This window comes from Osmia lignaria, chromosome 7 (genome assembly GCF_051020975.1).
Source record: "Osmia lignaria lignaria isolate PbOS001 chromosome 7, iyOsmLign1, whole genome shotgun sequence".
NCBI classification, from domain to species: Eukaryota; Metazoa; Arthropoda; class Insecta; order Hymenoptera; family Megachilidae; genus Osmia; species Osmia lignaria.
The window spans coordinates 4,919,737-4,944,875 of NC_135038.1; the positions used below are offsets into that span (position 1 = coordinate 4,919,737).

A 25,139-nucleotide genomic window follows, 5' to 3' on the forward strand; every position below is an offset into this window, starting at 1 on the left:
TGTTTGAAAAGGCAACGGGCGTTCGAGGGAATTTGCGTAAAATTGGCGCGGGGCACCGTTTCTAATTCCAGTCGGTGAAATTTTCATTTGACAGGTAATAATTCAGGAAACGGAATAAAATATCCATTACGGTCGCACGCAGTTGCGTTCGCTCGTATAAGGTGTATTGTGTACGGTCGCGGAAAAGCCAGGCCAGATTCCACGGATAAACCAGTGAAAGGGAATTGAAAATACTTTTATTAATGAACGACGATGATTTCCGCTCTTTTAGCGCTTATCTTCGTTACACATCAATTATCTTCCTTTCTTCAAATTAATCGCATACGAATCGCTGCTAATTGTTCAACGCCTTACACTTTCATTATCTCGATACTACTCTAACAACATGGTTTTAAATCGGCGACGACGGACCATGGAGAGAGCCCTAATTTTTATCTTCATATTCCTTTCGAAACTATACTTCCAATATATGAAACTCTTTAATTTTAGCTAAATATCTTTCTATAATTCTATATTATTTCTATAACGTTGTAACGAAATGTTAAAAAAAACAAAGCATTGTTAGGCAGGAATAAATAAGCGCATTTGTTTTGAGATGATTTCCTGTGGCCTTGGTACACCGATACTCGGCTATTTCGGACGATAGATCGAATACGAAGTGAAACTAAAATCCGTGATCAAGGCCTAGCTAGCTAGTGATCGAGTTTTATAAATTCAACCCCGACCAGTGAGCATCGAACAACTGATTTATCAGAGAAAACGAGAACGATCTGATACAAAATAAACTACGTTTTACCTAAAGGGAAGGATGGGAACCGTACAATTTTTTCTTCCATCGGACTAGCGAAGACTCTCTGACTTACGATCTGTAAATCTGTCCTCACTGTCGGTGTTCCGATAATTTATAGGTGCGGTAAACCGCTGCCATCTCCGTTGACAAACGATTCGTAAACTATGTTGCCTTAAAAAATCTATTAACATCACCGACCGATAATTGCATCCTCACGATTTTACGATCGAGATTCCGTCATCGGTCATACTTGCGGCTAGTTGAACTTGTTGAAGCGTTATTACAGTTCTTCATACGTAATCTGTATAATAAACAACTAAGAATAGTAAATCGAAGCTTATGAATATATTGAAATAATCGAAATTATCGCGCGTCTGATCATACCTGGCTATTTCTACTGCAACGAGAAATTATTCGAACCCGTTCAGATTCTAAATTCATTTTCTATTAAATCATTAATAAAACCTGGCATGATCGCGTCTCGCAAGGTATAATGCAATGCAAGATCGAATAGAAGATTTTCCAACGTCGAGACGACGAATCGTTTCGATTTTTCTGCACCTCCTCTCAGAAGGAAGTTTATGACTCACTGCGTACTTGAGTCAGGTAAAACGTGTTCGCGTGTTGCCGATTACGTAAAAGAAGTATCTTGTCCGGGGGAATCGGGATGACGAGGCGGTGAAGGGCGAGGGGGAAAACAGGGAACATAGTAATTAGAGGCACGATGTCGGTGGTAACGAAGGAACAGACCTAAGAACTGGTTCTACCGTTAACGGAAATCGTCAGATTCGAAACCAGCTTCTACGGAACGTACGCCCTTTACGGTACTTCCGCTTTCGTTACGCCACGTGGAAACTCGGTCAATTCTTCAGGAACGTCGTTTCGATAGATTCCAGGCATCCGATTTAGGATTAGGTTCGGAGTATTGGGTCGTTATCGATAAATACCGATAATAACTCGTCGCGTTTCATTTTTCAATTATCTTCCGCTTTCGTTACGCCAGGTGGAAACTCGGTCAATTCTTCAGGAACGTCGTTTCGGTAAATTCCAGATTTAGGATTCGATTCGGAGTTTTGGGCCGTTATCGGTAAATACTAGTTTCATTTTTCAATTTCATCCCCGTTACAAGATTTTTCTCATTTTCACCCTCCTGGCAATTACTCCGCCCCGTTTTTCCGCCTCGTTTCCTCTCGAATTTCACGGTACCCGTGTTCTTCCTCTTCCCATTCAGCAAGTCTCGGTGGACGGTGTTGTAGCGGTCGTGGCAGGCTACGGCACGCTACGCAACGCAACGCGAGATTAGTTCCGCAGAGCCGGCGACGACCGGTAGCCTTGAACCAAATTGCGAGCTGTCGTTGTTTAGTTGTTTAGCTGGCGTGCACGTTGAACACCCGACGTAGTATGGTTATTAGTAGCGATGGGAAGGAATGTATGAAAAAATCAGCATCGATCTAGTGTCGACTTAGTATCATTCCAATTCCGGAAATTCAACTATCAATTTTATGACTCGAGTCGAGCTCCTAATTTAATTGAATTTTTAATTAAACGATTTCTAATGGATGGACGCTTTATTCTAACCGTTTTGAACAGAGGAGCACATTGAAATGATAGAACAACCAGCGTTATTCCCGACGAGTCTTCCAACTTTCGTACACCGTTAATAACACTCATTATTCCTAAGAAATGATCGTTTCTTTCAGTGAAGAATCTCTTTCAGTTTCGACTATCGTAGGATCCCCGAGAGCCTTGGAATACGCGATGACATACTTCCTTTGCACCTTTTTCTTTCTCTATTTTTCTTTCGCACGATGTCGGAAGCCTTTCGTTGGCCATCAGAAATCACTTCGTGGAAGAAAAGAAAAAGATCTTTGCGGATCGCTCGATGGCCTTGGTGAAGATGCTCCTCCAAAAATAGTGAGCCGGACCCGACCATCCGCTTCTTCTTCTTCTTCTTCTTCTTCTCGTTTTGCCGCGTTCCTTCCGCGTTTTTTTTTTCTCCTCAACAACCACGCGAATCGTGATTCCGTTCAAACAACGACCAATTATGTCCTTGGTCTTCTAGACACCGTTCGTCTAGTTCATTTTTTAATTAAAAATAATGTCTCTAATTACGCGACATGCTTATCAGGAAACTGTTAATCTTCTCGTCGGGTAAAATGATGGAAATACGGAGAACAGTGTTTTTTTTTTTCTTCTTCTTTTTTTCAATTTTTCTGCAATTTTTTTTATTCCAACGAACGAATGCGACAAAACCGCATTCAATGGTTATTATCATGGTACACCGCGTACCGGCGACGAGGTCGCGTCGCTGCCACACTCTGATAGATTTCAACGAACGTAATTTTAATATTCATATACCTCGCTGCCATTCCTCTTTGAATTATTGCTCGCGATTACCGGCACGCTCGCGATCCAATGAATACTCCAAATGTTTCATATTTTCAGGATGTTAATATTAAAGGTGATTACCTCGAGTTTTCTAACAGATCGATGATTTTTATTTTCCAGGAAAACAAGGTAAAGATGGACCGGAAGAGAAGAAGGACGCGGATGGAGAGTTATGGGGCAACGTGGAAGCGCAGGCCGCCTTCCTCGGCCCAAATCTTTGGGACAAAACTCTGCCCTACGATGCCGACCTGAAGGTATTGAACCATGTATGTATAAAAACGCGATACGGTAAGCTCACAACCTGGCTGAACATGGATCCCGAAAAAAAAACAAAAAACACGTGGATCCAAGGATATAATCAAATTCGTAGCTTCTACTTAGAATCTTTCTTGTTTATTCATTATTTCTCTGCTTTTTTTTTATTTTTTTTTTTTTTTTTGAAACAGGAACACATTTGTTTAAGAATACAGATCCCTTCGAAGAAACGAGCTTGAATCATTAATTTGTTGTTAGAAAATAAATGGAGTGTGATCGCAAGAAGCGATCAATGATCGGTGCATCAAAGGAGATGGAAATAAAAAATGAGGGAAAAAAGACGAGGATGTTTTGTTTGCAGTACGTGGATCTTGACGAGTTTCTCTCCGAGAACGGCATTCCTGTGGACGGTGTGGCTGGCGGTGGACAGGGTACGATGCAGAGTGGACAACTGCACAAGTTGAACAACACCGAGACACCAGGGCACCAAGGACCAGCTGGTCTTCATTTAGAACCAGTCACCAAACGCGAGAGATCACCCTCGCCGAGCGAATGTTGCTCACCTGACACGATGAACCCTCCCTCGCCCGCGGACTCCAGTAAGTACACCCTTCCCTACCCTGTCGCGATAACGAGTTTATTAAATTTTTTTTACCTCTCGAAAGCAAGCATAGCGCGTGGAAGTTGAACATTCTTAAAGACTAACGTCTATTCTTGACCGGTTAAAAATAAAGAATAGGCGTCGAAGAGAAGATCTATTCGAGGGAAACGTACGAGTCAGCTTACTTCTGGACAAAGAATTAAAGGGTCATATCTTTGTCTCTCGCTATGAAAGGAGATGTTTCTTTCTTACCTGTTTCAAGAATAATTTTATATTATTTTCAAGGATTCGTATATAATATGGCTTGTGTTTTTGTAGCGCTCTCGATGGCCTCATCGGGGCGAGATTTCGATCCACGCACCCGGGCCTTCTCGGACGAGGAGCTGAAACCCCAACCGATGATCAAGAAATCACGAAAGCAGGTCAGTTGATTCTCCTCAATCCTCTGGAACTGTTCATTATCGTTTTCAGAAACTTATCCACTTTCCTCCAGAGCCATTTCGTTGCTTAAGATTGAAAAGAAAATCGCTCGTGTATCGCGGCTCTGTTTCTTTTCCGAACTAATTTCTCTTTATGTTTTTTCTCTGTGGTCCATTGCCGGCTACAGTTCGTTCCGGATGACCTGAAGGATGACAAATACTGGGCGCGTCGTAGGAAGAATAACATGGCAGCGAAACGATCACGGGACGCGCGTCGCATGAAGGAGAACCAGATCGCTCTCAGGGCCGGCTTCCTCGAGAAAGAAGTAAATCTTCCCACGCCTCTAAAATTAAAGACACGCGCGTTACAACGAAATTCTAAATTTATTTTCTTTTCCATTGTACCCAGTGATATCCGTCGTGACAGCCAAACGAAAAGTACATTCTACAGTCCCGATAGAGCACGTCGATGGTGTATTCTTTTTTTTTTTCTCCTTTTTTCAAATTCTATCGTTGTTACAATGTTATTTTTCAAAAGAAACGATCGAGCCTTTCATAGGATTCTGTACGATATCGAATATCTTCGCCAAACTGATTTGTACTGTTCGTCTTTCAGAACATGGGCCTCCGACAGGAGCTGGACCGGTTAAAGAACGAGAACATGCTGTTACGCGACAAGCTGAGCAAATACACGGACGTCTAACAGTACGCCGAGGAAGCAACAACTCGTCGTGGTATTAAAAAAGATGCAGACACGAGCGTTTGTTGTGCCAGCTCCTCCCACACTTTATAGTCGCAGAGCACTTAGGTTTTCGTCAGTCCGGAAGAAAAGAAATGAAATGAAAAAAAAAAAAAGTATATATTGGAAGAGGAAAGGAAGGAGCGCGTCCGCCGAATCACAAAGTCATCTCCACGAATTTTAATCGAACAGCTTACTTTTCCTTACAGGATTCCCTTCGCAGAGATATCCTTCGAGAGAGGTTTTGCTATTCATTCATCTCGTTCTCCTTCTTCCTTCTTCCTTTATTCCTTATTCCTTATTCCTAAACCACCAACACCGCGCATACCTAACGTTGATCCTGTTTTAACCCCTTCTGCCTGAATCCTTCGTCTCCTTTCCCACTCGCCCCCATCTTCTCTCCGGATAAAGAAAAGTGTACATAGTTATATGTATAGTTAGATTATATATATATGTATACATGCATACATACACGAGCGCGTGTACGTATGTCTGTAAATGGTCGAGTTTGTTAGAGCGCCTGTAAGCGCGCAACCCGCATGCACACGTGTATGTACAGAGAATATACGCGTATAAAATGCCAGAGGTGTGTAACCGGTCGGGTATATCGTTCGCTGCTACGCATTATCCAGCATACACGTAATACGTATATATCTATATACATAGTCAGTCAGGCATACACGTATACACGCGGAACCGCAAACGTAGACGTTTGTATGCATGCCAGATGAACGTGGTACCAATTGTTCCCTACGAGACATCTTTTATTTTTTTTCTTTTTCGACCTGTTGAAACGTTAATTATAGTCGTGTTCGAAGAACTTCTCTGTTAGAAGGAACAAGGAAAAGATTTGTTACAAAGGAGGATGCAAGTTTCTATTTCTTTTCCGGTTTCTCCGAAGGAATACATCAAACAGCCGAGTGGAAAACGCGTAGCAAATTCAAACGTCTCTGGCACGCGCACAACCGTCTCGTAAACCGGGCTGGAGCTGATTAGAGTAATAAGCGAATAATGTACGAAGATGTAAGCACAGACAGGCGCGTGTATAAAACGATCGTCTGGTTGAAAGGAAAACGGTCGCGAACGCTCCTGAAGCGGCCGCCTAGCCACCCGCGCTAGTTCTCGAGCTTCTATTTGGTTATTGTACAACGCGAACTCCACATCTGATCGTGGATAGACCGTGTTGGTCTAACGTTTTTTCTCGTTGCGTTATCCGCCTTCCTCCCTCTTCCGTCAGTCTAATCGTTGAACGCTATTCGTTCGGGAGGAATACTCGAAGAGATTCCTGGACGATATCGTCGAGTACAGTAACTAGCATTATTGTACCTTCGCGTGACTCCGTCGTCGGACCGTACACGTTTTAAAAAAAAAAATATTTACCGTTTTCTTGGCTCATCGAATAATCACCGTTTGGTTGTTTTGATCGATCGCATAAATGAGAAATCAACGAAATTGAATGCGAGCGGGGAAACGTGTGTAAAACTGGAGGAAGACGGGGGAAGGTAGAATCGATGAATTAAATTAACAAGCGAAAGGATACTTGGGAGAACGACGCTTTTCTGCGCACGGACTAGGTCCCTAGTTCTCTAAGAAACGTTAATTACCGTAGCGTATCCCACAAGTGGTGATGGTACACAAGTGATTCTAGTTGTTTTTATCGTAAGGTAGATCATGTGCTTCTTTTTTTCTTTTTCATACGTAACGTGTTATCTCTCTCTTTATCGTACGATTTGCTTGAAGCAAATTGAAAGTGCGGGGAAAGCGTCGCGACGCGTCCCTTTATTATCGTTTCGTCGCGCTTCAATGGTCGATGGCTCGTCCGACAATGAATTTTTAATCAACCTTTTTTTGTAAATACTTGAATAAGGAAACCGTACTAATATTAGTTGCCCACGCCGATTCAAGGTATCGCTGCATTGATCATTGTAATTTTTTTTTTTTTTTTTTTTTTTAGAGCGATTAGGAGAGATCGCGAAATAGAATTTCAAGTTCATTCGATGATAAAAAGAAAGTACATTTTATCGAAAAGAGAAGCAAAACGATACTGTCAGCTCTATTGTTAACCGACGCCACGACAAGAATCGTGCACCAAGAGGGGGCTGCTCCATCCTTAGCAGAACAGAAAACGTTATACACGCGGTATTCTCTATTCGTAGTTGTTTCCTCTTGTGACATGAATTCGAATGTAAAGGGAAAAAAAAAACTCTAACGATGAGCGAAATCCACTGGTGCGCCTTTCATGGATAATACACGCGATTAATATTTTACATACCTGTTGATGCGTTTAAATAAGCGATTCTGCTCGTTGCAACGCTCAATGACAATAATCGAGTATAATTATATATACATATATGTTTTTTAGCGACTTTTTGCGACGTAAAATCGACAATTAAGAGTATGTTCCCGGTAGAGAGAAAAAAAAGGTCTTTTACGATACGCTTGTTATCGATTGTTTACACAATTGATTATTGTTTTATCATTTCGATCGGTTTCCCTAAAACCCCTTGACATTACGAATTCTCGAAGAGCTTATTAAATATTGTTATATACATATATATATATACACACATACATGTACATGTATATTTGTAGACGTACACAAAGAAATTAATTTTATAGAAGGCCTTGTCAATGACAGATTCGCTTTTAACTGTTTTTATACAAACCATCGTTTTAATTGAGGAGTATCGTCTCGTTAAAGAAACAATTCGACATTCGTATATTTTGTTCGTACTCGAAACGTGTCCGTAGGATTCTTTTCTCTTGTTTTATTTGTGATCACGCATCAGAGTTCTATTTACAATTAGATAAAATATGTATACGTACTTTACGATTGTAAATTTTTAGTTGGATACAGATCCATATGTAATTAATCTCACGGTCGACGTTATGGAAATCGTTTTACGCATTGTTATCATATACATATATTTTCTTTTTTTTTTTTTTTCAAGATTTTACGTATGTTGTATAATTTGAAATTTTTCATTCTTTTTTCCTTTTTACATAAGTTGATAGTTATAAGCGAACGGATTTCAACGTCGCAAGTAAAATCATACAAATTGATTCTTGTATCTCATTTTTATGATTTCACTTTTAACGAAGCGACTTCAGAATTCGTTCGAACGTATTCCTCAGCCCCTTTTGATTGATCACGAACGAAAGACAAAAAAAAATCATTGTTATTAATACTGTACGTAACCAAAAATCAAACAACATGTGAGACAAAGAGACTCGTTGTAAGCTCGATTTGTGACTGTTGCTAAATACCAGTTTATTGTAAGCAACGACGCGTGACAAAAGCAAGGCGATTGACAAAGAGAACGCAATATGCAAGAAATCATCTCGCAACATCGACGATCCGCATTCATCGTTCAAACACGTTCACTGCCATAAGTATTATAGAAATTGTACTTCAGTTTAATTCAAAATATTAACGCTTTCACTTGAAACGATATGTACACTGTAATTTTAACCCATTTGCTACCACGATCCCCAAATAGGGATTTGAATATATATATATATATATTTTTTTTTATCACTTGCAATAGGATTATATTAAATAAAATGTGAAATAAAAATTTGGCAGTTAATGGGTTAATGGATATTCAAAATTCGTTCCTCAATTGAACTTTCTGTAAAGGTAATAACGTATGTAAGTATACTTATGGCAATCAACGTGTTAATGATCTATACAAGACACACCGCTCTTTGGCATACAGCCAGCCTAATTTTAACATAGACAAAATACACATTGTGTAATATCGAAGAACATTGTATGAAAGGTATCTTAAACGCGTCGTGTCCGTAATCAAACGAACAAATGTATCTCTATACACGCGCGTAGGACAAACGTATGAAAATCTTTTATATCATCAGCAATCGTAAACCGCCGATCAATAGCGTTATTATAGAGAAACGATAAAGTCAGATATTTCTTTATCTAATTTATATTCGATCGCTACGCTGGCAGTCGTGTGTGAATAATCGAGAGAGAGTACATTGATTCACGTTTCTCGAATATTTCTAAGTACCTTCTAGTACAAGTTGCTATTAATTAAACATGTCGTAGCGTACTAAGCGGCCGATCATTCGGATCACTGTTTAACACCGTAATTGTCAAACGAGAAGCGGCGGAGTAGCATGTTTTCAAATGACACGATGTAAAATATAAAAAGAATCATTTAAAGAAACAAGCGCGCGCGTTCGTTACACGCAGTCCGTGGATAGTAAAAAACGATACGTTGTAAAGAAAATCGTAGAAAAAAAAGAAAAAGAATATAGAGAAAACACACATACACACACACACACACACACAAAGGTAGACGCAACCGACAGCTTTGCTCCAAATTAGAATTTAATCGACGAATGACAAAACGAAGAAAAGTTGCAAAAAATGTAAAAAAATTAAACGATAGGGATTTAAAAAAAAAAAAAGAGTACGTAATTATGGAAAGATAAAAGATGAGACACGCCATCCGATCCATTCGAAAACGAAAAACAGTACACGTGAGAATTAAATACGACCACCCAACGTCAAAAATGTATCACATTTCGAGAAATATATGTATTTGTTATTGTTTTCATTGAATTATATTGTTGTACCTGGATCCCTTGATTATCTTATACTTCGAGGAATCAGCTAGATAGTTTAATTATCGAGTAATAATAATATTCTGTTGGTGTTGTAAAATTAATTGGCAAACGCCAAAGCGAAATGTAAATTTTTTTTATCGTACTGTTATTTTAATTGCAATGCTTGCAACGATTTTAAAGTTCAATGAATTTTATTGTTTTTTAATATTAAAATTTCTGTTACGTATTGAAGAAAATAATGAAATGAATACGATTCCTTGTTAATCCTGATTTTTAGAAATATATCGTTAATTAAAAAAAAAATACTCTATTTGTTATTTTATTTTCATGCTTTAATTATTATTTTATTATATAAAAAACGTCATTTGAAAGTAATTAAGTATTCAGTACATTTCGGACTGTTACATATTTAAATTATCATTGCGAGAATATGTGCATAGAAGCGCCTATGAATTTAACTCCAAAAACTGCTCCTAGTAATAGGATAACAGAATGCGCAAAGAGGTTACGCTATTTCAGGGGAGGTATGGTGGGGGCAACTACGGTTTGAAATCTACTCCTGGTAATAGGATTACAGAATGTGCAAAGAGGTCGCACGATTCTTGGGTAAGCGGAGTGGGAGAACCTACGGTTCAAATTATACTCCTGGTATCAGGAATATAGGATGTGCAAAGAGGTGGCACGATTCGCGCATGCGCAGTGGCGCCTTGCGCATATGCGCAGAACCACCTGCGCAGTAGACTCGCGGAAAATGTACAGGTTATACAGGATACACAAAAATCGTTAATTGCTCATTAACGGCTAATGAAAAGTTCATTCTTACAATTGATTCATAAAGAATAATGTCTGCGCAATTTTCTCATACCAACTTTGTGCATATCTTTGCTGTAATTACTCAGTTATTAGTCCTTTTTGTAGTAATGATATAGCTACACGTCTCATTAAACACCCACCGAATTTTCATTAATTTTACCGTAAATAGCAACAATTTATAACTCTTTAAGATCGAAGAAGAAAGAGAAAGGTTCCAACTACATTCTTTAATCATTTTCAGTAACATTTGGTGCGTTATTATTTAATAAATATCGATTCTTATAGCCACTATATTGCGACACATATCAACATGCCGACACTCTAAATTTTATTAATTTTACAGTACATAGCAACAATTTATGACACTTTGTCATCAGAGAAGAAAGAGAAAGGTTCAAACTACATTCTTTAATCATTTTTAGTAACATTTGATGCGTAAATATTTAGTAAACATCGATTCTTGTAAATACCACATTGCCGCATATCGAACCTCCTAATTTTCATTAATTTCTCAATTATTAGGAACATTTTCTGCACTTTTATGACTGTTTAGAATGAGTAAGGTTTATTTGAATTTCTAATATAAGTTTTGTGAACATTTGTAGCGTTTAGACGCAATAATTAATCATTATTTCACTTCGACTTTTCATTGTAGCTTACTGCAACTTTTCTCATTAATTTCTTGTAAATCCGACACATTTTATGAACTTTTATAATTTTAGAAGATAGAGCAGACTTTAACCAATCTATTGATACCAATTTTGTGCGGATTAACAATCTACAAGCTTAGAAATTTGCAAAAAATGTAGACCCTGTATCCGGGTATCAGGAGCACATCAAAATGGAAGTAGGTGGCACAGAAATCTGCGCAGAACAGGATGCGCAGTAGATTGCCGCGCGTATGAGCAGAACTAGATGCGCAGTAGTTTGCGCAGAATTAGTTGCGCAGTAGTTTGCGTCAGGGGTCCTCGAAACCCCAAGTGCGATCGACTGGGGTGTCTAGGACCCCGCATGCACTGTATTAAAGACTGCATTTACAGGCACCTGGGGTTCTAGAAACCCCACGTGCGTTCGACTGGGGTGTCTAGGACCCCGCGTACACCCAATTGAGGACTGCATTTACAGCCACCTGGGGTTCTAGAAACCCCAAGTGTCCGGGTATCGGGAGCACATCAAAATGAAAGTAGGTGGCACAGAAACCACCGCAGTACGTTGCTGGGGGTGGCATGGTGGGGGAAACCTACGGTTTGAAATCTACTCCTGGTAATAGGATCACAGAATGTGCGAAGAGGTATATCGTCAAAAAATCAACTTACCGACTGCAATTGATGATAACAACTTATCGACTATACTCGGATGATAATCAAGAATATATGTAAATAATTTAATCACACAATGAGAATTAAAACAAATAAAATAGCTTTATTAATCTTTAATACAGATGAATTACAATTTTAAAATTAAAGGTATTTCATACAAAAAAAGTTTATTCTGAACGTACTGATGATTTGAGGTTAGTGAAACCTGTCTTAAATCTTGTCTTCCTCCACTTGCAACTACTTTTTCTGGAATAATTCATATTCCAATTAGATTACAGGCCTTGTGAAAACGTACCTCAAAGGTGCTAGTCCATTTTAAAATAAAACAAGTAAAAAGCTATTGAGAGTACTTCTCACAAGTGAATAGTGTGTCCGAGAGTGACTGTCAGAGAGCATGATTCCTCTCAGAGAGCAGTTCTGTGGGAACTTGCTTTGAAATTGAGACATCATAATACTATCAGAGAGCTACTCTCGAAATACGAACTAGGTTCAGAAGCGATCGCTGGTGCACAAGTTGAATTTTTGAATACAGCAATCTCTTGAAAATGACCGCACGAAAGGAATGGTCAAGAGAGGAGACCTTCAGCCTGATCAGTATTTATAAGAAGAATTCAATGCTATGGAACCTAAAAGACAGCGAATATAGAAACAGAGATAGAAAGAATAAAACAATACATGAAATAGCAGTAAAATTTCGATGTTCATCGGAGGAGATACAACGAAAATTGCATAATTTAAGAAACCAGGTGTATAAAATGTAATAAAGTAGATAAAAATCAATCAAACATACCTAACTAACTATTTAAATTTCAGATGTCACAAGAATTAAGAAAGATGATAAAAAAGAAAGACAGGAATGGATCGGTTGAGACAGACGTTTCTAACTGGCCATACTTTTCTGCTTTAAAGTTTTTAATTCCTGTACTTTGTACAAATATGACGCAGTCCTCACTCGTACAGGCATCAGCGTCTATTGTAAGCTGAAATAGTTTATGTATGATTATTTCTGTTATTGAATAAGTCGTACTGAATTAAGAAAAGAATTTATAATAATTCTAATCAACCAATTGGCATTGCTGAGTGTCAATAACAATGACTAATTGTACTTTACTATAAATCACTGACATAAAAATTTTTTTTCAGCTCGAAAGAACCGAGGCAGAGAAATATGCAGTCGATAAGGATGCAGAAAGCGAAGAGGAAGAGAAGAGAATACTGCCGACACAGAAAAAGCGTAAACACGAAGATGATAATATTAGGGATCAATTGTTCAAGTTGGCATTCGAAACGATTGTAAAACAACCTGACGATTATGATAAATTTGGACAATACGTTGCGTTGGAATTAAAAGCATTAAAATCAGACTTTAATAAAGCTAGATTAAAAAGTGAAATACGAAAAATAATCGTCCGCATCGCAGATGAAGATCTCTATGGAACTACTTCAAATACGTCTTCATCTATTTCGGACGTAGAGATGATTATGAAAGCAAGTATACATAGCGAAGCAGAACTTCTCTCTCCTCCAATGCCAAAGAACGACTGATTTGTTTGAGGTCGAATTCTACCTTCTTGAACATCTCTTAATTATAGTAAGTACTCATTAAATGCACGTCAAAACTTACTATCCTTTGTCTTATCCTGTTGACACAAGTTTTAAATGTACAGTGATTTACAGCTGGTTAATACTTTAAAATAAAGTATTCTTACTATTTCGTCGATTATTTCTAATTAATTTCGTTTGATTGATTTTTACTTCAATTCTTATGCACTGCAATGCGTGCATATACATTCGCTTCTATCTTACTTTTCCATCATCTAATAAAATAATAATTATACATAAATTAATTGTTCAGTACGATGTAAGAGTAAATATTTTAAGTATTTCTACCTTTTAACCTGCCGACGGTGTGACGGGATATGACAAATGACCACTGTAAAGGAAAATTATAAAGAAAAAGATACAGGAAAAAGTATTGAGCAAATGCTCAAATGTATTTTATTAAGGACAATAAATTTATAGAGAATGTTTAAGCGATACTGCTAGCATTGGATGCAATCCTGGGCCACAAATCTGCACACTCCTTTGCAACAGGTCCTGTAATAGCTGATCCCTTCATTTCACCTTTATTATTCACAATAACTCCTGCATTATCTTCAAAGTATATAAAAACTCCATCCTTCCTTCGAAACGGTTTCCGTTGCCGTATTACTACCGCGGGCATAACTAGGTAAAAAACGGAAACAATTTTTATTTGCATACATATTAATTTATACCGATGCTATAAAATATTCGATACATAATATATTTAATTCTGATAATTACCCTTTTTCCTAAGTTCAGGTTTTCCCTTTTTAACAGTAGCAACGATCATGTCACCTGAGCCAGCTGCCGGCAGACGATTTAGTCTGCCTTTAATACCTTGGACTGCGATGACATATAAATTTTTGGCACCTACATAAAATAAAAAACATTTACTACATAATAAAATATCTAAACTGTTATTATTAATAATCTACATTATTTTCACAGGTATATGAAACCATCTTAAATTGCGGTAACGAAAATAACATGGACGCTTCAATTTGAAGATCTGTTTGAATTTTTTATAAGTGATTAAAATATTGCCTGCTAGAATTCACCTATAAGGTTGTATTAAATGTTTTCAATACTATAAGTAATTTGCATTTAGGATTATTAGCATAATATAATTTACTTATAAATTAATTGAAATGACAACCGCCAACCATGTGATAATCCCAACCATAACATGATTCATTTTTAAGGTTATATATTAGTTTTTTTTCAAACACTTACCAGTATTATCGGCACAATTTATAACTGCACCAACTGGTAAACCCAGTGATATCCTAAATTTTGCTCCGGCTGAACCACCACGTCCTTAAAGAATAATAATTTCATGTTAATTGTTGCTATCAGCGGACACGTCCGACACGGTATTTGTCTCCAATACAATCATCAATTTTTCCAACTTGCATCATTATTAAACAAAAACTTTTTCCATTGTTGTCCACCCCAAACATTTGTTCAACGTTCGCGTATCTCATTTCGAATACATAACTTATTTTTACACGGATTTCTTTAGATTCCTCGTCATCTTTGAAAACAACTTACCTCTCTTCGACATCTTGCTGTGTTTAAAAGAGAAAGAGACTGCTGTTTACCGCGCACTAGCTCTCACGCAGAATCGTGTTGGTCGTTTCCGGCGCGGAAACTCGTCTGATGTTTGAAAGAAATTTCTTTTAAAAATATTATGTATTATTGCAGGTTCAATAAAAAGAAAATATTATTTAATTAGAATATTATATAATAAATTTAATTCTTAGTAGATAACATAACACAAATTTCAATTTGATACATCATAATCAAGTATATTAATGATGCTAAAATTTACTAACAATTACTAATAAACAAATGAACTTATTTAATACAGATACGCAAATTGCAGTGCAATATATCATCAAATTATTGAATTAATATACTGATTTTTGTTTCAGGAAAATATAAAGATAAAAATTACTTTCCCGGTTCACCGCTCGTTTGTTTTGTCCGAAATACATTAGTAAGAAAGCTTTAAATTTTCACTGTTGTTAGCATCACAGTTAATTAAATAAAATGCCTGAGACTCTGTTAGGAGATTCTATTACTTTAGGATTAGAAGGTAATTCATAATTTACATTTAAAAAGTACTTTGAATTCTACTTATAACTTACACCAAACTTAACCTGTACTTGTTACTTTTATACATATTATGTCTTTCTTAATATATTCGTATGTTACTTTTAGTTTTTTATTCTATGACATTCTGATGACAATATAAACATAAAATACATTTTTTAAGCTTACCAAAATAAAATATTTTCTTGTTTAGCCCAAGATCCATGGCCTCAACAAATTACCTTATATCAGCCTTATGATGTTGAACAGATATTATTACCTGACAATGCAAATTGTTTAGCTGTTCAGGCTTTTCTTAGAATGTGCAATGTTGAGTTTCAATTAGAAACCAGAAGCAATGCAGAATACATGTCTCCTTCTGGGCGTGTACCATTCATAAAATGTGGAGCATTCATAATATCTGAATTTGACAATATTGTGTCATTCATGGGAAATAAAGGCATAAGTTTATCAGAACATTTGTCCCCAACATGTAAATCAGACATGAGAGCCTACATGTCACTAGTAGATAATGTATTCTTTAATGCTGAATTGTATATTTGTTGGGTTGATGAAGCAACTCTAAATGAAGTGACTAAACCAAGGCATGGTAGCGTCTATCCTTGGCCCTTGAATCATTTTTTAAACTGGCAAAAAAGAAAGGAGGTCATAAAAAAGCTAAATGTACTTGGTTGGTATAATAAAACTGTGGAAGAAGTATGTGGTGAAGTCAAAAATTGTTGTACAATATTATCTGAGAGACTGGAGAATAACGAATATTTCTCTGGGGAAGAGTAAGTACATATTATATTATTTATAGAAATTCTACATTCATTTTTTTAAAGTAAAATTTAATAGAAACAATATTAATAATGTTTCTTTTAAATTTTGAAGACCAACTGAACTAGATGCTCTTGCGTGTGGTCATATACATGTCCTTACCAATTCCCATCTTCCTAAGTCTGTACAAAAGATCACAACAACTGTGCAACAGTTTCCTAGACTTCTTGAACACGCATCAAGAATTAGACAAAAATATTTGAGTCTTGGTACAACTGAATCAACTCATGACTTTGAAGTATTCGAATGTCCCTCCAAGGAGACTTTGTGGAATTCCACTGAATCCTTTGAAGCATTGCCACCACTTTCAGAAGATTCTTTTGAATTATAATTTTTTCAATATTCATTGTATTTCGTATCGTGATTTCAATACATAAAATATATTTATTTTTTTTTTCAACTACGTGGTTAATTATTCTATCATTTAATTATTATTTAGGACACCTAATGAATTGGATGCCTTAGTGTTTGGACACATTTTTACAATACTCACGACACCTCTACCTGGTAATAAACTGGCGAGTATTGTCCGAAGCTATCCGCTGCTAGTACATCTCTGTGAACGTATTGAGACTAGGTATTTCAAACGTTCGGAAGATTAGGACGAATTACACTCGGACTTCGGATATGTTGAAATCAGATATGCTGAATGTACTGATGTTAAGTTCCTCTGTTATGCATGTAAGATGGATATAGATAAAAGCAAACACATCAAAACGAAAATGTGTAGTATCGTCTAAATGACTCTAAATAATGTAGAAAATTTTTATTAATTGACGAATTTTATGAAGATATTATGTCCATTGTACATTATAAATGTGCAAGATTTAGTACATATTCGATACATCCGAAGTCCGAGTTTGGGAGGGTAGTAAATAGCATAGAAGTTAAATAGGTATTAATACAATTATCTTGTTGTAGCTGTTGAATATGCAAATTATATTAATGTTGAATATGAAGTATAGTTGAATGTATTATTCATAATACATGCACGTGACATTTTTCAGCATATTTTCTCCTCAAACGATAGGGGTCAAATAAAGTAACAAAATGTTGGAGGCGAGAATTAAGTAACACTACTTTGGAGATTTCCAAATGTATATTTCCCGAAAACGGCAGGGATCCGTAACCGATGAAAGGTATTCGTAAATTAGATATCTTACAGAAAGATTTCGAAAAATATTATGTGATTTTTGTTCATTTCTTCAAGGATAGTTACTCTCAGCGTACCTGTTTATCAGCATTTAATTTCTGACTTAACTAAATCCTTCAGAAGAATTATGTACAATAATAGCCATTCTGATGTTAAGTGGCGTTAACAGCTATATGGCGTAAATCTACAAAGTATTTCTTTTTTTATCAATATTTTGTACATAGTTATAAATCATTTATTTATCTCTTTAATTTTATTTTAATTCAGATTCTCTACTAACTATATAAACGATTTAATTTATATTTTTCTGTATAAAATATGTATATCATTTCTAAGGTGCATCAATTTCTAATGCACACTAATGTTACATAAGTTTTTATAATAATACGATCATGTTTTACTATTTTCCTAGTCAGTTTTACATAAAATTTTTTACTCTGCGAAATTGTAATGTATTTTTAAAAATTGTATGTAAAATAATGTAATGGTATGTTGTACACGATTACTCTTAAATTAAATTAAATATAAATTATTAGAAAAATGTTCAAACAATTTTATTTTCTAAAAAAACTGAACGCAAAGTAAATATTTAATGCTGATACATTTCTTCACAATTACTGTACTATGTCTGTTACATATTTCTTGTCTCCAGCGTTTAGTTACGATAACACTATGATAATATTAAATTTTGATTAAAATCTGTATGCTTTATTAGAATGTAAACCTACTTTGGTTTATCTATAAACTGAAGTGTTTTTTATATTTTTAAGTACAGGAATGTCATTAAATAAAGCATTCATCTTATAACAATTCAAATCCGAACATATTCATCGTTAAATGATAAATAAAGAATTAATAACATAAACACTTGTTTCATGTATAACAAGCATGTATTTTTCTCACGTAGTCTATCTATTGTAATTTTTATTCTTTTATAGTACCTTTCAATAACAAATGCTATGTCTATGAAAGTTACTGTTGCAATATACACGGGGATACAGTTTTATAATTCTAAATGAAAGCAACTTTTAATTCTTTATACATTAAAACTAAGAAATTATTGCATGAAAAGAAAAATACACGTAGTATTTTGTAATGACAGAACTGAAACACTGAACTCGTTTCAATTTTCACACAGTACACTCGTACAAAGTTAAAATAATTAGCTTCGTTAAGTCTGATCTTGCAAATTAACAGGTTTCTTTAGACACGGATCTTATTAACATTTTACAAGAAACGCAATAAATTTATGCCCAGTATTGAAAATTTGAATACGTTTACGCTTCTTTTTTTGGCAATAAAATTGATTTTACACATCTGTAAACTCGTGACGTGAACGAATGCATAGATACGATCTTGAAATATAGCAAAAACTATAAACTGCTTACGCTTTTACTACATTACTTCGTATGAATGCTTCATTTTAATATAAACCTCTGGTTATGAATTACACGCAAGTTTATAAATTTTAATGGGTGTAGCGGAATATAATGTATACAGTTGTCACACGCACGCTTATACAGATACGCACATATCAATATATATATTCGTAATTAAGAAACTGTTAATACATATATATGCACTGAACAATTCGTAATCTACACTGATTTATACTTATAGTGCTCAACCAAACATTTTAACGCCTATCGTTTTAATAGTACTGATTAAAGGTAATTAGACTGAGATCGTAGTTATCTGTAATAAGAAACCTTGAATACAAGACTTTGTATCTCTTCGGGAGATTCTTTAAGTGTTCGTATTTATACAGTAAAAAACGTTTAACAATTATTAGCAAAATGACAATTATATAACTGATAATAATATTTTCCATTTTCGAAGTTAGAAAGATATGACAAAACATTCATTTACTTGTGCGAAAAAGTTTATCAAAATTTAAATAAAATCGAAATAATTAATTATAATTGATACAAAAGATATCTTTGTACTGAAGGTACGAGTTCAATAATTCTATTTTTTACCTTTTATATTATTAATAGATATGATTTCTGCTATGAAGACACTATGAATAGAAGTAAAAACTGGCGAGAAAGAAATTTAATTACAATTGGAAGTTTTCATTTTGTTCACCTTTTATCTATATTTATTCTATGAGTATATTTTGTTTGTTTTTAATAAACTTTACTATTTTGAGGGACAAATAGTTGTATTAACTATTGTAATAATTTCATTTTGTGTTTCTTAGCTTACACTATAATTAGTAGATGTATTAAGTATTTTGCATATTTTTGTATATAACAGATATTATGATCAGTTGTACAATCGAACAGTAATCGGTTATTGATTTTGTTAACTTCAACAAAAACCAGTTTAATTAATCAATTCCGAGTTTTCGAACAATAAGATAAAATTGAATATGTACGTATGTTTGATTTTTTATGTAATTTGTGTTTTTATATACAAACTAAATGAGTTACATAAATGTCGGATATTGCTAACGATATAGTATTCATAATGGAAAATAAAGATTTTAATGAAAACGTGATTCAGGAACCTCTCAATTTAATATTATGCATAAATATATATGTACTCTATATTATGTTTATATTTTGCAACTAGTATTAATTCTATGTAAATTGAGAGATACCTGAAACATATTATAATTTCATCTTTTTCTTAGAGAAATTTAACAATAAACACATGAGCTAGTTTTTGAACAATTTGAATTAAAGTATTCATAATAACTACTCGCGCAACACATAGCCCTCGTAATTATTAATATTAAATCTTGATTGGTCTGTATATAATTCATAAAGTCATATATTTTCATTACTTATTACTTTAATTAATTGGTACCTGCCCAAAATTTGATACGAATTATAGTATCTACTAACTTGTGATATTTTTTCTTTAACCATGTTAGAACATGAAATAATATTTTTAATATTGATCCTGTAAGAAATCATTTTGAAATGAATATACAAAAACTTAATTATTTGTTTTGTACAAATAGAACTATAATTATAATTTAGAACTTTGTAATAGCAACTGTTTTGATTTTTAATCATTTTCATTTTTTTCTTTTTTTTTTTTTTTTTTTTTACTGAATGTAAAATTATTCAATAAAAAATATTGCAAATTGTATACGATTTTAGCGTGTGTTTTACACGCTCTGCGTCAATATCTTACGTTTATGTATTTAATACCTATAAATATACATACACGTACATACCTACGCAGGCTAGTACTTCGATTACGTTAAGTTTGTGCTCACTAAATTAATCCGGTGGTAAAAAACTGAAAAGTCGGAACTGTTCTCTAATACGTGGTCTAACATCTCCTCCCTGTAACATCATTAATTTACATGTTATATTATATTGTGTTATATAATTAATTAAGCGTGAATACTCACCCAATTTACTAAGTTTTCTAAGAAAGGTAACAATTTCATTAATTCATTATCTGAACGATCAGCAAACCAGCTTTCTATAGGAATACCATTCTCTAACTGTAATGTAAACATATGGTAAAAATAAGGATCGTTTATTTATCTAATGTTTGCTTATATTTTTCAGACCAAGCCTGCACTACCCGAAACAGCATCAGCCGTGCACATCGGTTTCTGAATATAATTACTCACCTGATATCCAAATGCTTGTGGACTATTATCAATAATAACAGTTTTAGATAAATCTCTACCAAGGATAGATAGATCCTTGATATAATTTCCATTAACGCAAACACAGTGTTCTCGGAACAAACGATATTTGATCAATTTTCGTGTTGGATCTAACAGATTCATTAACTTGTTCGCATAAACTCGTTTACTCGCGGTAAAAAGGATTACTTCGTACAATGATGAGACATGTTCTAAAAATTCACGAAAATACGGTCGTGTTCTTACGAACACTGTGTACGTTACATCTTGAAAAACAACTGGAAAACGGAATGCTGCATCCGAAAGTTCTTGTAGACTACAGTGCACTAATGTTTCATCCTGTATAATAATATAACTTTTTATATGTTTATCTGTTTCATTGTTTATCATTTTTTTTTTTTAGGGGAATGAAAAATGTACCTACCAAATCTAACACGAGACTAAATTCTGGACTGCTGCGTGTTTTAAGTGGAAGAGCGGGACATCTGGCTCTCATTGCCGGAGTCAAAGGTGGTAAATGCTTAATGAAGACATAAGGATCAAATGGTTCCCAATCTTCTTGAACATGTGTAACCATATTTTCCATATCACAACTTTCTACTATTTCCTCGCTTCCGACTTCCATGTACTCGACATTATGATAATCGCTCTCGATATCATCAGAATCATATTTTTCAGTAATGTTCCCGTTTGTGTCGGATGAATGATTATGGTTTAAACTGTACATGGTTGTTGTAGCGTATTTTGTATTAGCAAAGCCCGATTCATACTTTGACGATGGACTGTCAACAGAATATTGAATTTTTGATAAATGACTGTTACTCGCATTGTTATTGCTAAATGCATATTTTCCGTTTGGAAAATACTTTTCCGATGGGTAAGAACGAGTTCCATACATGGATGTAGAATGCATTAAATTATAACATTCTTCAGTTATTTCTGTTTGTGTGCAAGAAGCAGAATAGTATAGCGAACTGGTGTCTGAAACAAACGATATTTATCTCCTAAGTACGCATTGAAAAAACAAATTAGTATTAATTCATTATTTTTGTAATTTACCAATATTTTTGTCTTCTTCATCCTCCAATACATATGAAAGGTCTGAATTTGATCCTACAGGTGCTGGAGACATTAGATTTAATAATGGTGATACACTTGAGCCTGAAGATTTGAAATCATTTATAGATATAGAAGAATAACACGAATCTGTATTCAGTACAGAGGAGTATAGAGATAAGGTAGTTGTATTCCAGTTTTCTTTTGATTCTTCAGAAACCTTAGATGTTGGTGTACATTTTGGTGGCTACAAATTTTATAATCATATAGTTTCAATCATTCATAATAAGATAATTGATGAATTGTAATAACTTACATTAACTGCATCTTTTGCGGAAGTTCGATGTAACGGAGTTGAAGTAACCATTGATCTTTTTATGCATTTCCTTCTACGAGGTCCTCTCTCTCGTCTACTAGGCGTAGACTTCGCAAAACGTAAAACATTTTCTTTACAAGCCTACGAAGATAATAATTGATTTTTAACAAAACTGAATTGAAGTCCTTATATTAACCAAATGGCTTCAATTGTAGTTCTAAGAAATCTAATTGTGTAACATCCTTGTGTTAGTCAGTCACTCATTAACCGGTGATTAGTTAGAAAGTATTTCTTTTATAGAAACAGTGAAGTTTGATTTAATAAATGACCTGCAAAGATCATTTATAATAAGCTAACGATAATAATATATTTTGAAATATCATAAATGAACAGCAATGTCTTCGATGGTGGCAAGGCAAAATCTGATACATGTAAGATACATAAGTTCAATGTTTAAATAAAACTTATTGCCTACCTCTTTTAAAAAATGGGTACATCTACGCCTCCATCGTGTTAGTCTGCTGCATTTATTTGGTACGTCAATACGATGATTATTATTGCTAACAGATGGAAGTTTCCGGAAACTGCTAACTTGAAGCCTATGATGGGATATTTTAGTTCTGGATGCGGTGTTTATATTTAAACGACCACGTAGTCTTCTACTAACATGTTCACTTCGTAACCACATTTCAAAGAAATGTCTAAATGGCCTGAAACAATATACAATCATAAAATGTTAACACCTACATTATGAAGAAGAATAACGATTAAGTTTTTCAGTAACAAATAATATTTTATTAAATAAAATATGTTTACAATAATACAAAAGTAATAAGAATGATTAAAGATTAAATTAAATTAAGATTAAGGATTAAATTAAACTTTATTAATGCTACATTATTTATATATTCATTGATTTGTTCCCTACACACACTTCGTCTGGGAACACAAGAACTTTGACTAAAAATATTCTTCTGCTACTAACTCAAAACTGTTTTAGTAATATTCTATCTTTAGCAAACACGTTTAAATGTAAGAAAAACTGATAGTTTGCTACAATTACTTCCACATGTTTTTCCCAATAATATAAAATACATCTTCTTTAACAACTACTTTGAACACGAATTTCATTACAATAATCACATAAATATACATATATTTAATAATACTTTTGTCAATAAAGTAGTATACTATTCGGATATTATATATTTGTCTGTTTTTCTTTAATATAAAAGCTTTATTTCCTTCGATCATTAACATCGGAAAAAAAAAATTACATTACAAGAATGGTAATGTTCAATAAACAAAAATACTGCTAAAAAGTGATACTATAAAATAAGGAGAAATGAGTTCATACATCAATTAGAAATTTAAGTAATGAAAAATTTTCAATTATTGACGTTTCATCACATCTTAGAAATTGCGCGGGAAAGAAATTCGATCGTATCGTAAAAAGGGGCGTTCCTGATCCACAGTTCCTTCTGTATATATTACTAACCTGTATATATATTCTACAGTAACACTAAGTAAAACACATGCAAGCCACGTATACATATACACACTCAGAAGTATATATCGATTTATATGCAGTATGATATTCTGTTACGTTTTCTAATATTTTCACACAACAATGTGCCGTACATATACAACGCGAAACGATTGCCGCAAAATCAAATAAAAGGCGGTTTGAAAGATGAAGCACAGTCGATGCCCATCTTGTTTCACGGTTGTATATATCGAGTACAAATCGATCGAAAGTTTGAAAGTGTAATGTTGCGCCGCGGTAGCGGCGGCACCCAACGATTGTAACGCCTGAAAATTCCCGCGAAAACTATCCTTTATAGATAAGTACATAACTTATGTTTTAAATCATACTCCCGCTTACCATATCTCTCAATTAACAGGCACACTCGTTAAACACATAAATATACTGGTATGCTGTAATCACACGCGTTTCATTCAAATCCGTCGTTCGCGTTCACTTTTCATCCCCCCGAAACTAAACAATCATGGCTGCGGCGTCACTCGAAAATACATCACGAATCAAATTCAACACTTTGTTGCCGAAAAACTTCGATTTGATAAAACAGAAACAAAATTAATAAATTAATTTGTTATTTAGCGTAAAGAAATAATATAAAACAATATTTATAACATACTTTTTGCTGAAACTTCACAGTTTCTAGAAGTTTTCCGGTTACGCACGCGACATCTAGATTTCAAAGATACTTCTTTTTAACACTATTAATGGCGGCTGTCTGTTACGAGCAATCGAATCAAGTAGCAGTATTAATCAATTTCAGTTAATATAATATTACAAATATTCAATCCATAAATTTTCATATAAATATATATATAGATGAAAATATTGAATATTAACAACCGATGAAATGAATGCATATTGTTTCGTCTTTTATACAGATGATTAAAATTTTGAATAAAATTATATAAATAATTTTTATTTATATAATTTTTATTTATATTATAATTTTAATTATATAAATTTGTGCTGAAAAATTACAACGTCTAAAAACCTACAAAGGCACGATTTCTATACAAAAAT

At 34.4% G+C, this 25,139-nt stretch overlaps 4 protein-coding genes across 10 annotated transcripts in view; 2 read left to right on the forward strand and 2 right to left on the reverse strand.

The window, feature by feature from the left end:
• Window positions 1-9,780, forward strand: part of LOC117609568 (PAR-domain protein 1) — a 38,736-nt gene extending 28,956 nt beyond the window's left edge. For 3 of the 5 annotated variants that reach the window (XM_034336083.2, XM_034336079.2, XM_034336082.2), the window contains 5 exons: window positions 3,299-3,444; window positions 3,795-4,032; window positions 4,353-4,456; window positions 4,642-4,779; window positions 5,070-9,780. In XM_034336083.2, coding sequence (XP_034191974.2) covers window positions 3,299-3,444; window positions 3,795-4,032; window positions 4,353-4,456; window positions 4,642-4,779; window positions 5,070-5,156 — 713 coding nt within the window. In that variant the 3' untranslated portion in view covers window positions 5,157-9,780. The remainder of the gene's footprint in view (window positions 1-3,298; window positions 3,445-3,794; window positions 4,033-4,352; window positions 4,457-4,641; window positions 4,780-5,069) is intronic. The other 2 variants (XM_034336081.2, XM_034336080.2) reach the window with 2 other exon arrangements.
• Window positions 9,781-11,918: 2,138 nt separating this feature from the next.
• LOC117609610 (uncharacterized) lies at window positions 11,919-21,605 on the forward strand. The gene is made up of 6 exons (XM_076689157.1): window positions 11,919-12,663; window positions 12,731-12,892; window positions 13,061-13,460; window positions 15,549-15,599; window positions 15,810-16,389; window positions 16,875-21,605. The coding sequence occupies exons 1-6, from the start codon at window positions 12,463-12,465 to the stop codon at window positions 17,035-17,037; spliced, it is 1,557 nt and encodes a 518-aa protein (XP_076545272.1). The 5' UTR covers window positions 11,919-12,462; the 3' UTR covers window positions 17,038-21,605.
• RpL23 (ribosomal protein L23) lies at window positions 13,879-15,130 on the reverse strand. Its single transcript, XM_034336181.2, has 4 exons — window positions 15,053-15,130; window positions 14,735-14,818; window positions 14,243-14,371; window positions 13,879-14,143 (listed from the first exon to the last, which is right to left on the reverse strand). The coding sequence occupies exons 1-4, from the start codon at window positions 15,063-15,065 to the stop codon at window positions 13,947-13,949; spliced, it is 423 nt and encodes a 140-aa protein (XP_034192072.1). The 5' UTR covers window positions 15,066-15,130; the 3' UTR covers window positions 13,879-13,946.
• Window positions 20,604-24,976, reverse strand: LOC117609607 (uncharacterized). Of its 3 annotated transcripts, XM_034336169.2 has the most exons (9): window positions 24,462-24,726; window positions 24,075-24,388; window positions 23,052-23,286; window positions 22,577-22,717; window positions 22,264-22,507; window positions 21,629-22,185; window positions 21,187-21,543; window positions 20,959-21,054; window positions 20,604-20,890 (listed from the first exon to the last, which is right to left on the reverse strand). In XM_034336169.2, the coding sequence occupies exons 2-9, from the start codon at window positions 24,128-24,130 to the stop codon at window positions 20,825-20,827; spliced, it is 1,752 nt and encodes a 583-aa protein (XP_034192060.2). In that variant the 5' UTR covers window positions 24,131-24,388; window positions 24,462-24,726; the 3' UTR covers window positions 20,604-20,824. The 3 variants fall into 3 exon arrangements, with proteins under 3 accessions (XP_034192060.2, XP_034192062.2, XP_034192061.2); XM_034336171.2 differs by lacking the exons at window positions 24,075-24,388; window positions 24,462-24,726 and adding an exon at window positions 24,736-24,976; XM_034336170.2 differs by lacking the exon at window positions 24,075-24,388 and having other exon boundaries at window positions 24,462-24,724.
• Between the last annotated feature and the right edge of the window lie 163 nt (window positions 24,977-25,139).

Bases quoted from the DNA above. Each gene is read 5' to 3' on its own strand.
- LOC117609610 (XM_076689157.1), top strand. From the start codon at position 12,463: ATGACCGCACGAAAGGAATGGTCAAGAGAGGAGACCTTCAGCCTGATC. The intron at 12,664-12,730 runs GTGTATAAAATG...TTTAAATTTCAG, and splicing joins TGCATAATTTAAGAAACCAG to ATGTCACAAGAATTAAGAAA. The intron at 16,390-16,874 runs GTAAGTACATAT...ATTATTATTTAG, and splicing joins GAATATTTCTCTGGGGAAGA to GACACCTAATGAATTGGATG.
- RpL23 (XM_034336181.2), bottom strand. The intron at 14,372-14,734 runs GTAAGTGTTTGA...TATTTTATGTAG, and splicing joins AAATTGTGCCGATAATACTG to GTGCCAAAAATTTATATGTC. The intron at 14,144-14,242 runs GTAATTATCAGA...TTTTTTACCTAG, and splicing joins ACCTGAACTTAGGAAAAAGG to TTATGCCCGCGGTAGTAATA.
- LOC117609607 (XM_034336169.2), bottom strand. From the start codon at position 24,130: ATGTATACGTGGCTTGCATGTGTTTTACTTAGTGTTACTGTAGAATAT. The intron at 22,718-23,051 runs GTAGGCAATAAG...TTATCTTCGTAG, and splicing joins GTACCCATTTTTTAAAAGAG to GCTTGTAAAGAAAATGTTTT. The intron at 22,508-22,576 runs GTAAGTTATTAC...TAAAATTTGTAG, and splicing joins CCGCAAAAGATGCAGTTAAT to CCACCAAAATGTACACCAAC.